The sequence below is a fragment of the Musca domestica genome, unplaced genomic scaffold (genome assembly GCF_030504385.1).
Source record: "Musca domestica strain aabys unplaced genomic scaffold, Musca_domestica.polishedcontigs.V.1.1 20, whole genome shotgun sequence".
NCBI classification, from domain to species: Eukaryota; Metazoa; Arthropoda; class Insecta; order Diptera; family Muscidae; genus Musca; species Musca domestica.
Genome location: NW_026712250.1, coordinates 8,588,099 through 8,600,795, shown reverse-complemented (window position 1 = coordinate 8,600,795; position 12,697 = coordinate 8,588,099). Strand labels below are relative to the sequence as shown.

Below are 12,697 nucleotides of genomic sequence, written 5' to 3'. Positions count from 1 at the left end.
AAAAATATTTTTAAAAAAATCCACGCCTTGGTTTTAATTGTTAAAAAAATATTTTTAAAAAATCCACGCCTGCTATAATTGATGAAAAAATATTTTTCAAAAAAATCCCACGCCTTGCTATAATTGATGAAAAATTATTTTTTTAAAAAACTCCACGCCCTTGCTATAATTGATGAAAAAATATTTTACAAAATCTACGCATTCTATAATTGATGAAACAATATTTTTAAAAATCCACGCCTTGCTATAATTGATGAAAAAATATTTTTAAAAAATCCACGCCTGCTATAATTGATGAAAAAATATTTTTAAAAAAATCCTCACGCCTTTGCTATAATTGATGAAAAATATTTTTAAAAAAATCCACGCCTTGCTATAATGATTGAAAAAATATTTTTAAAAAAATCCACGCCTTGCTATAATTGATGAAAAAATATTTTAAAAAAATCCACGCCTTGCTATAATTGATGAAAAAATATTTTTAAAAAATCCACGCCTGCTATAATTGATGAAAATATTTTTAAAAAAATCCACGCCTATAATTGATGAAAAAATATATTTTTAAAAAATCCACGCCTTGCTATAATTGACGAAAAAATATTTTTAAAAAAATCCACGCCTTACTATAATTGATGAAAAAATATTTTTAAAAAAATCCACGCCTGCTATAATTGATGAAAAATATTTTTAAAAAAATCCACGCCTTGCTATAATTGATGAAAAAATATTTTTAAAAAATCCACGCCTTGCTATAATTGTTGAAAAAATATTTTAAAAAAATCCACGCCTTGCTATAATTGTTGAAAAAATATTTTTAAAAAATCCACGCCTTGCTATAATGATGTTCAAAAAATATTTTTAAAAAATCCACGCCTTGCTATAATTGTTGAAAAAATATTTTTAAAAAATCCACGCTTTGCTATAATTGATGAAACAATATTTTAAAAAAAATCCACGCTTTGCTATAATTGATGAAAAATATTTTTAAAAAATCCACGCCTTGCTATAATTGTTGAAAAAATATTTTTAAAAAATCCACGCCTGCTATAATTGATGAAAAAATATTTTTAAAAAAATCCACGCCTTCTATAATGATGAAAAAATATTTAAAAAAAAATCCACGCCTTGCTATAATTGATGAAAAAATATTTTAAAAAAAATCCCCGCCTTGCTATAATTGATGAAAAAATATTTCAAAAAAAATCCACGCCTTGCTATAATTGATGAAAAAATATTTTTAAAAAATTCCACGCCTTGCTATAATTGATGAAAAAATATTTTTTAAAAAAAAATCCACGCCTTGCTATAATTGATGAAAAAATATTTTTAAAAAATCCACGCCTTGCTATAGTTGATGAAAAAAATTATTTTTAAAAAATCCACGCCTTGGTATAATTGATGAAAAAATATTTTTAAAAAAATCCACGCCTTGCTATAAGTTGATGAAAAAATATTTAAAAAAAAAATCCACGCCTTGCTATAATTGATGAAAAAATATTTTAAAAAATCCACGCCTTGCTATAATTGATGAAACAATATTTTTAAAAAAATCCACGCCTTGCTATAATTGTTGAAAAATATTTTAAAAAAATCCACGCCTTGCTATAATTGATGAAAAATATTTTTAAAAAAATCCACGCCTTGCTATAATTGATGAAAAAATATTTTTAAAAAAATCCACGCCTTGCTATAATTGATGAAAAAATATTTTTAAAAAAATCCACGCCTTGCTATAATTGATGAAAAAATATTTTTAAAAAAATCCACGCCTTGCTATAATTGATGAAAAAATATTTTTAAAAAAATCCACGCCTTGCTGTAATTGATGAAAAAATATTTTTAAAAAAATCCACACCTTGCTATAATTGATGAAAAAATATTTTTAAAAAAATCCACACCTTGCTATAATTGATGAAAAAATATTAAAAAAAAAATCCACACCTTGCTATAATGATGAAACAATATTTTTAAAAAATCCACACCTTGCTATAATTGATGAAAAAAATATTTTTAAAAAAATCCACAGCCTTGCTATAATTGATGAAAAAATATTTTTAAAAAAATCCACGCCTTGCTATAATTGATGAAAAATATTTTAAAAAAATCCACGCCTTGCTATAATTGATGAAAAATATTTTTAAAAAAATCCACGCCTTGCTATAATTGATGAAAAAATATTTTTAAAAAAATCCACGCCTTGCTATAATTGATGAAAAAATATTTTTAAAAAAATTCACGCCTTGTTATAATTTCAAAATTTCAAAATTTTATGGAGTGAATATTTTCAGATTCCAAGGACAAATTCGAAATTTTGTGGAGGCAATATTTCCCCATTCCAAGGACTTATTGTCCTTCCGAGAAGGACGGTTATATTGAGTAGTCTATAGCATGGAATGGCCCATATCCACACCCATTATTCAAACGTTAACACACATCTTGTGTTAGACTATCTTAATACCACACAATATCTACCTTTCCCCTCCATCTTCCCCCCTCTCTCCCTCTCTCTTCTCCCACTTTTGCCCCTCCTGCCAAGTCCAACATTTATTTAAAACATGAAAAGGAAAAGTGCCAACTAAACATAACTATAATTTACATACCAACACATGTTCAACCATACACACACAGCCACACACCGACATGTGTGTGTGTTGGACATTGTAAATATAAGTAGCCTTGTTGCAAAAATCTGCTCTCTCTGTCTCTATGTGCGTGTGTTTGATATGTTAATGTTGAAATATTTATTATAATTATGGGCCAAAAAGGAGGAGGATCCAGGCAATTTAAACGACATTATCAACAGCAGCAACAATAACAACAAGGATATAGGGGAGAACAAGAAGAAGAAGCGGCAGAATATACCAGCAGTGTCCGCATAACTAATAAATCGGTCATAGACAAGGTACTTAGACAACTCCCATTACAAGAAATTACATAACAAATGCACAGACAGGAAAAAGGGGGAAGGGGAATAAAAGGGAAGGTGTGTGTTGAGAAGGAAAGATATTTTTAAATCTTTAAAAATGTTTTACAAAAAGGACTAGGGAGCCATTAAACATTGCATTTTTTCTCAAGAAAGCAGAATACGTTGATTATTTTGAAGAAATATTTTAAGGACCAGGAAACGTAATTTTTTTAAGGATATTTTTTTGGGCTCCAGAGACAATGGATTTAAATTTTTTTCAAGGATATTTTTTTGGAGGAATGTGATTTCAGGGAATTTTGATTTTTTTGTAGAAATATTTGAAGGACCTGGAAACTTTTTTTAAGGATATTTTGTGGGGTTCCTGAAAAATTCAAGCATATTTTTTTTGGAGGAATGTGATTTCAAGGAATTTTAATTTTTTTGTAGAAATATTTTAAGGACCTGGAAACGTAACTTTTTTAAGGATATTTTTTGGGGTTCCAGGGACCATGGATTTAAAAAAAAATTTTAGAGGACATTTTTTTGGAGGAATGTGATTTCAGGGAGTTTTGATTTTTTTGTAGAAATATTTGAAGGACCCGGAAACGTATTTTTTTAGGGATATTTTGTGGGGTTCCACAGACCGTGGATTTAAAAAAAATTTAGAGGACATTTTTTTGGAGTGATTTCAAGGATTGTGATTTCAAGGAATTTTAATTTTTTTTGTAGAAATATTTGAAGGACCTGGAAACGTATTTTAAGGATATTTTGTGGAGTTCCAGAGACATTGGATTTAAAAAATTTTTTAGAGGACATTTTTTTTGAAGGAATGTAATTTCAAGGAATTTTTATTTTTTGTAGAAATATTTGAAGGACCTGGAAACGTATTTTTTAAGGATATTTTTTTAGAGTTCCAGAGACCATGGATTAAAAAAAAACAATTTTTAGAGGAATGTGATTTCAGGGAATGTTGATTTTTTTGTAGAAATATTTGAAGCGCCTTTTTTAAGGGTATTTTGTGGGGTTCCAGAGACCATGGATTTAAAAAAAAAGAATTTTAGAGGACATTTTTTTTTTGGAGGAATATGATTTCAAGGAATTTTGATTTTTTTGTAGAAATAGTTTAAGGACCTAGAAACGTAACTTTTTTAAGGATATTTTGTGGGGTTCCAGAGACCATGGATTTAAAAAAAAATATTTTTTTCAAAGACATTTTTTTTTGAGGAATGTGATTTCAAGGAATTTTGATTTTTTGTAGAAATATTTGAAGGACTGGAAACTTATATTTTAAGGATATTTTGTGGGTTTCCAGAGACCATGGATTTAAAAAAAAAATTCAATGGTATTTTTTTTGGAGGAATGTTGATTTTTTTGTAGAAATATTTGAAGGACCTGGAAATGGATTTTTTAAGGATATTTTGTGGAGTTCCAGAGACCATGGATTTATAAAATGTTTTTTTTTTGAGGACATATTTTTGTCAGTGACATTTTTTTGGAGGAATGTGATTTCAAGGAATGTTGATTTTTTTGTGGAAATATTTTAAGGACCTGGAAAAGTAATTTTTAAAGAATATATTTTTTGGGGTTCCAAAGACCATGGATTTAAAAAAAAATTTCAAGGACATTTTTTTGGAGCAATGTGATTTCAGGGAATTTTGATTTTTTTATAGAAATATTTGAAGGACCTGGAAACGTATTTTTAAGGATATTTTGTGGGGTTCCAGAGACCATGGATTTGAAAAAAAAAAATTTTTCAAGGAAATGAATGTGATTTCAAGAAATTTTTTTATTTTTTTGTAGAAATATTTGAAGGACCTTTTTTAAGGACATTTGTTGGGGTTCTAGAGACCATGGATTGAAAAAAATATTTTTTTCAAGGAAATTTTTTTTGGAGGAATGTGATTTCAAGGAATTTTTATTTTTTGTAGAAATATTTGAAGGACCTGGAAACATATTTTTTAAGGATATTTTGTGGGGTTCCAGAGGCCATGGGTTTAAAATTTTTTTCAAGGACATTTTTTTGGAGGAATGTGATTTCAAGGAATTTTAATTATTTTGTGGAAATATTTAAAGGACCTGGAAATGTATTTTTTTAAGGACATTTGTTGGGGTTCTAGAGACCATGGATTTAAAAAAAAAATTAGAGGACATTTTTTGTGGAGGAATGTGATTCCAAGGAATTTAGTTTTTTTTGTAGAAATATTTGAAGGACCTTGAACATATATTTTAAGGATATTTTGTGGGGTTCCATAGATTAAAAAAAAATAAAGGACATTTTTCTTGGAGGAATGTGATTTCAAGGACCTAGAAAGGTGAAATTTTTAACAAAATTTGAGGGCCTCCAAACATGGATATTTTTGTAGAGGTCATAGAGACGTAATTTTTTTTAATATTTTTTCAAAAAGAAGGATTTTTTTTTAATTTCTGGGAATTAGAAAAGTCCTTTTTTTGTAAAAAAATAAGTATCAAGGAATCAGGTCTATTCAAGGACATTTTCAACTATTTTTTTTATATTTTTCTTATATCCATATTCCCTGTTTTATAAACATAGAGACTTGAATTTTTTAAATAATTTTTCAAGGACCTAGAAAGAAGGATTTTTTTTACAGGGATGTAGAAAAGTGTATTTCTTTTTAAAAAAAAGAAAATTTTCAGGACCAAGGAATGAGGTTTCTTCAAGGACATTTCTTTTGGATGTTTTTAAAAATTGTTTACACCCTCATTAACAGTTTAATACTCATAGAGACGTGAATTTTTTAAATATTTTTTCAAGGTACTAGAAAGAATATTTTTTTAGAAAAGTCCAAGGAATGAGTACCAAGGAATGACGTTTCTTTAAGGACATTTTCAAGGGACTTTTATCCCATATGGATAGAGGGTACATATCTGATGATATGGCCAAAATGCCTTATCGAAATAATGGTTTTAGACCCGTTTCGGGACATTTGGAGTCGATCTAGGGTTGTCAAAGGCCAACAAACGTGGATTTTCAAGGATCAAACCCCAAGGATAGAAAATTTCATTTTTGTTTCAAGAGAGCAATTAACTTGGATTTTTAAGAATTTTTTTTCTTAAGGATCTATAGAAAAAATTGTTCTCGAAATTGCAGAAATGTTGATTATTTTGAAAGAATAGTTTAAAGGACCTGGAAATATAATTTTTTAAGGACCGAGAAATTAGACTTTTTGAAAGGATTTTTTTCAAGGGTTTTTTGGGCTTTTTGGAAGAATTTTATTTCAAGGGACTATAGGGCTTCTTTTTAACAACACTTTTTCAAGGATATTTTTCAGGGATGTCTTTCAGGACATTTTTCAAGGAATTTTTATGATTTTTTACCCTCAGTCATACTGCAGCTGCAGCGGGTACATATCAGATGATATGGTCAAAACGAGCCTTATCGAAATAACGATTTTAGACCAGTTTCAGGACATTTGGAGACGACCTGGGGGTGTCAAGGTTCAAAAGTCCAACAAATGTGGATTTTTTGGCAATTGGGGATTTTTTTCTCAGGGACCAAGGAAAGAAATTTTAATTATTTTCTTTTTTTTGAATTTTCTAAGGATTTTTCCTTAAGGACCTATACTAAAAATTTTGGGCCTTTAAGAAAATTTTCTCAAGGATTAAGATATCAATAATCATGAGTTCTTAGACAATTTTTCTCAAGGACACACATGCCAATTAACGTTGATTTATTGAAGATTTTTTAATTTTTTTTTTCAAGGACCGACAGCTGATTTTAAATATTTTTTTCAAGGACATATATATTTTAAAAGGAAGTATTATCAAGGACCAAAAGAAGCATAATCTCGGATTTTAAAGGAATTTTTCTGAAGGACCCCCAAAGGGGACATTTTTTTAAAGGACCTAGTTAACAATAATCCTGAATTTTTAAGGATTTTTAAAGACAAACAGACCACCAAACGCGGAATTTTAAGATATTTTTTGAAGGACCATGGAGATTTTACGTAATTGTTCTCAAGGACCTAATGAACACTAATCAAGGATTTTTAAGAAATATTTTTTTATTTTTTTTTTATTAAAAAGATAAAAAATTAAAGGACTTTGGGTGAAATCGTCCTGGTTTCTAAAGAATAAGTTTTCAAGGATTATTATACTTTATGTTTCTACATACATTTTCTCAAGGACCAGAAGATCCAAAGGTGGATGTTTTAAGGAATATTTCTCAAGGATCAAAAGTCCGACCAAGGTTGATTTTTAGGGAATTTTCTGAAGGATCTAGAGAGTAATAAACATGGATTTTTTGGGGATCCAAAATCATGAATTTCGAGAATTTTTTAAAGGACCTGGACCTCAAGGAGCAAATGTCCGACCAAGGTTGATTTTTAGAGAATTTTCTAAAGGATATAGAGAGCAATAAAAATGGATGTTTTTATGGACCTGGAGATCCAAAATAATGAATTTTTAGAAATTTTTCCAATCTGGAAAAGAGATTTTCTCGAAGATTTAGAGAGCAATAAACAGGGATATATTATGGACCTGGAGATCCAAAATCTTGGATTTTTAAGGAATTTTTCTCATGGACCAAAACCTGGACCTCCAGGATCGAAAGCGCGACCAAAGTTGATTTTTAGGGTATTTTCTAAAGGATCTAGAGAGCAATAAGCATGGATTTATTATGGGCCTGGAGATTGAAAATCATGGATTTTAAGAAATTTTTCTCAATGACAAAAACCTGGGCCCAAGCATCAGAAGTCCGACCAAGGTTAATTTTTAGGGAATTTTCTAAAAGATCTAGAGAGCAATAAACATGAATTTTTTATAGGCCTGGATCTCCAAAATCATGGATTTTAAGAATTTTTCTCAAGGACCAAAACCTGGACCTCAAGGATCAAAAGTCCGACTAAGGTTGATTTTTAGAGAATTTTCCAAAGGATATAGAGAGCGATAAAAATTGATTTTTTTATGAACCTGGAGGTCCAAAATCGTGGATTTTTAGAAAATTTTCTCAATGACAAAAACCTGGATCTAAAGTATCAAAAGGCCGACCGAGGTTGATTTTTAAGGAATTTTCTAGAAGATTTAGAGAGCAATAAACATGGATTTTTTATAGGCCAGGAGATCCAAAATCATGGATTTCGAGAAATTTTCCTCAAGGACAAAAATTCTGGACCTTAGGGATCAAAAGTCCGACTAAGGTTGATTTTTAGGGAATTTTCCAAAGGATATAGAGAGCGATAAAAATTGATTTTTTATGAACCTGGAGATTGAAAATCATGGATTTCGAGAAATTCTAAAATCGTGGATTTTTAGAAAATTTTCTCAAGGACGAAATTCTGGACCTCAAGGATCAAAAGTCCGACTAAGGATAATTTTTTAGGGAATTTTCTAAAAGATCTAGAGAGCAATAAGTAAGAATTTCTTATGGACCTGGAGATCCAAAATCATGGATTTTAAAATTTATTTTCAAGGACAAAAACTTGGACCTTAAGGATCAAAAGCCCAAACAATGTTTATTTTTAGGTAAGGTTTTCAAGGATCTAGAGCCCAAAAAAAAAAAAAACATGGATTTTTTATGGACCTGGAGATCCAAAATCGTGAATCTTAAGACATTTTTTTTTCAAGGACAAAAACCAGTACCTCAAAGATCAAAAGTCCGACCAACGATAATTTTTAGGGAATTTTCTAAAGGCTATAGAGAGCAATAAACATAGATTTATTACGGACCTGGAGATGAAAAATCAAGGATTTCGAGAAATTTTTCTCATGGACAAAAACCTGGACGTCAAGGATCAGAAGTACGACCAAGGTAGATTTTTTCTAGAAGAAATAAACATGAATTTTTTTATGGATCAGGAGATCCAAAATCATAGATATTAAGAATTTTTCTCAATGACCAAACCCTGTAACTCAAGGATCAAGGCCGACCAACGTGCATATTTTTGGAAGTTTTCCAATGATCCATAGAACACTAAATATGGTGGTTTTTATGGACCTGGAGTTTTTGTAGGCCTGGAGATCCTAAATCATGGATTTAAATAATTTTTCTTAAGGAGTAAAGGCTACACCTTAAGGATCAAAAGGCCGATCAAGGTAGATTTTTCGGGAAGTTTATCAAAGATCTAGAGAGCAATAAAAATGGATTTTAAAATGGATCTGGAGATCCAAAATCGTGGATTTTTAGAAAATTTTCTCCATGACAAAATTGTGGACCTCAAGGACCAAAAGCCCAACCAAGGTTTATTTTTAGGTAAGTTTTTCAAGGATGGAAAAAAATGGATTTTTTATGGACCTGGAGATCCAAAATCGTGGATTTTAAGGAATTTTCCTCAAGGACAAAAACCTGGACCTCAAGGATCAAAAGTCCGACCAACGTTGATTTTTAGGGAATTTTCCAAAAAGATCTAGAGAGCAATAAATAAGGATTTATTACGGACTTGTAGATCCTAAATCATGGATTTTAAAATTTATTTTCAAGGACTAAAACTTAGACCTTAAGAATCAAAAGGCCGATCAACGTTTATTTTTAAGGAATTTTCTAAAGGATCTAGAGAGCAATAAACATGGATTTATTATGGAACTGGATATCCTAAACCATGGATTTTTAAGGAATTTTTCTCAAGGTAAGGAGAAAGGAATTTTTCTTTAGGTAATTTTTTCAAGGATCTAGAGAGCAATAAGTAAGGATTTATTATAGACCTGGAGATCCAAAAGTATGGATTTTAAGAAAATTTTCTCAAGGATCAAAACCTGAACCTCCAGGATCAAAAAGCCCGACCAAGGTTTATATTTAGGTAAGTTTTTCCGGGATCTAGAGAGAAATAAAAATGGATTTTTTTATGGACCTGGATATCCAAAATCGTGGATTTTTAGAAAATTTTCTCAAGGATCAGAAGTCCGACCAAGGTTGATTTTTCGGGAAGTTTTTCAAGGATCTAGGCAGCAATAAATAAAGATTTTTTATAGATCTGGAGATCCAAAATCAAGAATTTTAACACATCAATCCCAAAGACCGACCAACGTATTCCTTAAATTTCTATAAAATAATATTTTCCCAAAAGTATGCTTTAATTTTCTTTTAAATTTTCACCCTTCTAATAGCTTGACTTATTTTAAAGTATTCAAAAGTTTGCCTTTAATTTCCCCAAAGTTTTCCAATCACAAAACCCTTTTCCACGCTTTGTTATTCCTTCATTAAGTGTTTGTCAGCCTAAAAGTATGCTTCAAATATAAAAAACAAATAACTGTAGGTGAGTAGGCCTTTGGCAGGTTGCTGAAATATTCGCTTGCTCTTTTAATTATTTATTTAATGGCCAAAAGATTTCTGAGAGAAAAGACTTCAAGTGTTGTTGTCTCAAATTGTGTGTGTGTGACCCTGAAAGTATGCTTTAAATAATGGCTTTTTATTGTTTGTTCAATTTGTTTGTTGTTAATTAAATTTTGTGGAAGAGGGAGGTGGGGGGGGGGGGGGGGGGGGTAAAGGAAGAAAAGGACAAATTTTCCGTTAATGGAAAAGTGTGGGGAAATATCTTTTGTTTTTCTTCCTCCTCTCATTTCTCTCTATTTTTCCCCCTCTTCCCCCTTTCTCAGGAAATTTATTTTGTGGCGAGTGAAGTTATTCATTGTTTTTTTGAAAGCCATTATTTATCTATATTTGTTGTTGTTTTGAGGACCCCTTGAGGTTCGGCGGGGGGTGGGGTGGTCTTCACTACTTACCCAGTAATGTGTAGGCCAGCAAGAGAGCACAGATACCCAAATTCGTTAGCAGGGCTGACCAGAATGTCTGCACATTGTGCCGCCTGTGGCCCTTGGAGTTCGATTTATGCGTGTATGTGTGACCCGCATTGGATTTCATGGACATCGATGAGGAGGATTTGTTGGAGCTGCCCCGCCCCCTTTGCATGGAACTGCTGCTGTTGCTGCTGCCAAAACACGAACAGCATTTCGGTGAGGCGGGTGGTCGTTGGTGAAGATTGCTACGGCTGCTGGTCTTGCTCGAGTTGGCAGTGGTGCTGTGGAGATTCAAAGGCACTGTACTGCTGCTGGGCGTGTTGATGTTGTTGCTGCTGGACACGGCAATGGCCGCGCCGCCGCCGCCACCCATTGGGGGTCCGGGTAGGCCGCTTGTTGCTGTTGTGCTGGTACAGAGAGTGGCGGGTGTTTGCAGTTTGGCAGAACTTTTCAGCGTACCACATGTGGAGGCATCCACCAGGCTGGAGCTGGATGCGGCGGGTGGTGGTGGAGCTGGTGCATTTGGACCCAAGCTGATATTACTGGGTGGCGGTGGTATTGACATGTTGTGTCCTGTCACCGGGCCATGGGAGGGGATGTGGGAAAGTGGAGGATTGCCGCTGGAGGAAATCACATTTGGCGGCCCAGGACCTATACCCTGTGGCGGTATTGAAGATGATGTTGCCGGGTATTTTAGAATACCCTGAGGCATGCCGCTGGCCTGGGAACCCATTAGACCCACCTCAATATCCTCCAGGGTGGGCATGGGCAGCAGAGGGGTCTTAAAGGTCGATGTTGATGAGTTTGGTGTTGATATGTTCGAGGCCATGGATACATTGGCATTGGCCGCCGATCCCTGTTGAGGTAGCATGCCAATGGTCACATAGGAGGAGGGTACATTGACATATTCCCCGCTGGAGTTCAAGGCATTTGACATGGCGGTGGTGCATATTTGAGCCTGGCCCAGGGAGGAGGAGGCTGACGATGAGGCCGGTGGCGGCGGTGGTAGGCCTGAAACCAAGGAAAACTGTTGCTGCTGTTGGCTATCCATGTTTATGGTATCAAAGACATGGGTTCAACTCCGTTGTGGATTCCGATTTTTTTCGGATTTTTTTAAATTTTAAATTTTTTTCTCATCCATGGAAGGTTCTATGGTTTTTTTCTTTTTCTTCTTCTGGTGTTCCTTTGGTGGTCAACCTGTGACAGCTAGTTTTGTGCCTGACTTCACATGGCGGAGAAAATCTGAAAAAAAAAAGAAAAAGAGACACAAAAGAGACCAGAAAGCAATTAGTTTTATTGGCCATAATTGGATGGAAGGTGGATTTTTTTTTGGCAAGAAATTGGACAAAGTTCTGTTGAATAAAAAAAAATGAAAAATAAAAGAAAAAAATATTTGAAAACAAAATTTTCCAATTACGTTTGTCTCCATTTAATGGCAAACTAATTGGATTATAAAATAAGGGAGGAGAAAGGAAGAAGAAAAAAAAACCTGAAATCAAAATATTGGCTGTGACCAAAACTCTATTAAAAAAGCCTTAAAGTAGGCACCACATTTTGGCATATTTGCTGAGGTGACAAAAAGTGAGAGGTGAGAATATAAAAATCAAAATCCTGGATTTTTATAAAAAAAATTCTCAAGGACCAACAGACCAAATATCCTGGATTTTTTTTCAAGGACCTAATGAGAAAACAAATCTGAAATTTTGTAGAAACTTTTCCCAAGAGCCAAATTGCTATTAAAATAAATTCAAGCCTAAATGTAGGCAATAAATTTGCTACAAGGACTTAGGTAGGCAATAATCCTGGATTTTTTAGAAAAAAAATTTTTCAAGGATCAACAGACCAAATATCCTGGATTTTTTTTTCAAGGACCTCGCGAGAAATAAATCAAAATTTTTTTAGGAATTTTTCCCAAGAACCAAAGAGCCATTTTTATAAATTCAAGCCTAAATGTAGGCAACAAATATTGACATATTTACTGAGGAGGCAAAAAGTGGGAAGTGAGAATAGAAAAATCAAAATTTGTTCCAAGGACTTACAAATCCGAGAAAAAATCTGAAATTTTGTGGGGAATTTTTCTCAAGAGCCAAATTGCTATTAAAA

At 32.5% G+C, this 12,697-nt stretch overlaps 1 protein-coding gene across 1 annotated transcript in view; it reads right to left on the bottom strand.

The window, feature by feature from the left end:
• LOC101895790 (uncharacterized) overlaps nucleotides 1-11,822 on the bottom strand; it is a 95,645-nt gene extending 83,823 nt beyond the window's left edge. The window contains exon 1 of the mRNA XM_059122549.1: nucleotides 10,580-11,822. Within this exon, the coding sequence (XP_058978532.1) occupies nucleotides 10,580-11,645 (1,066 nt within the window). The 5' untranslated portion in view covers nucleotides 11,646-11,822. The remainder of the gene's footprint in view (nucleotides 1-10,579) is intronic.
• Nucleotides 11,823-12,697: the final 875 nt, after the last annotated feature.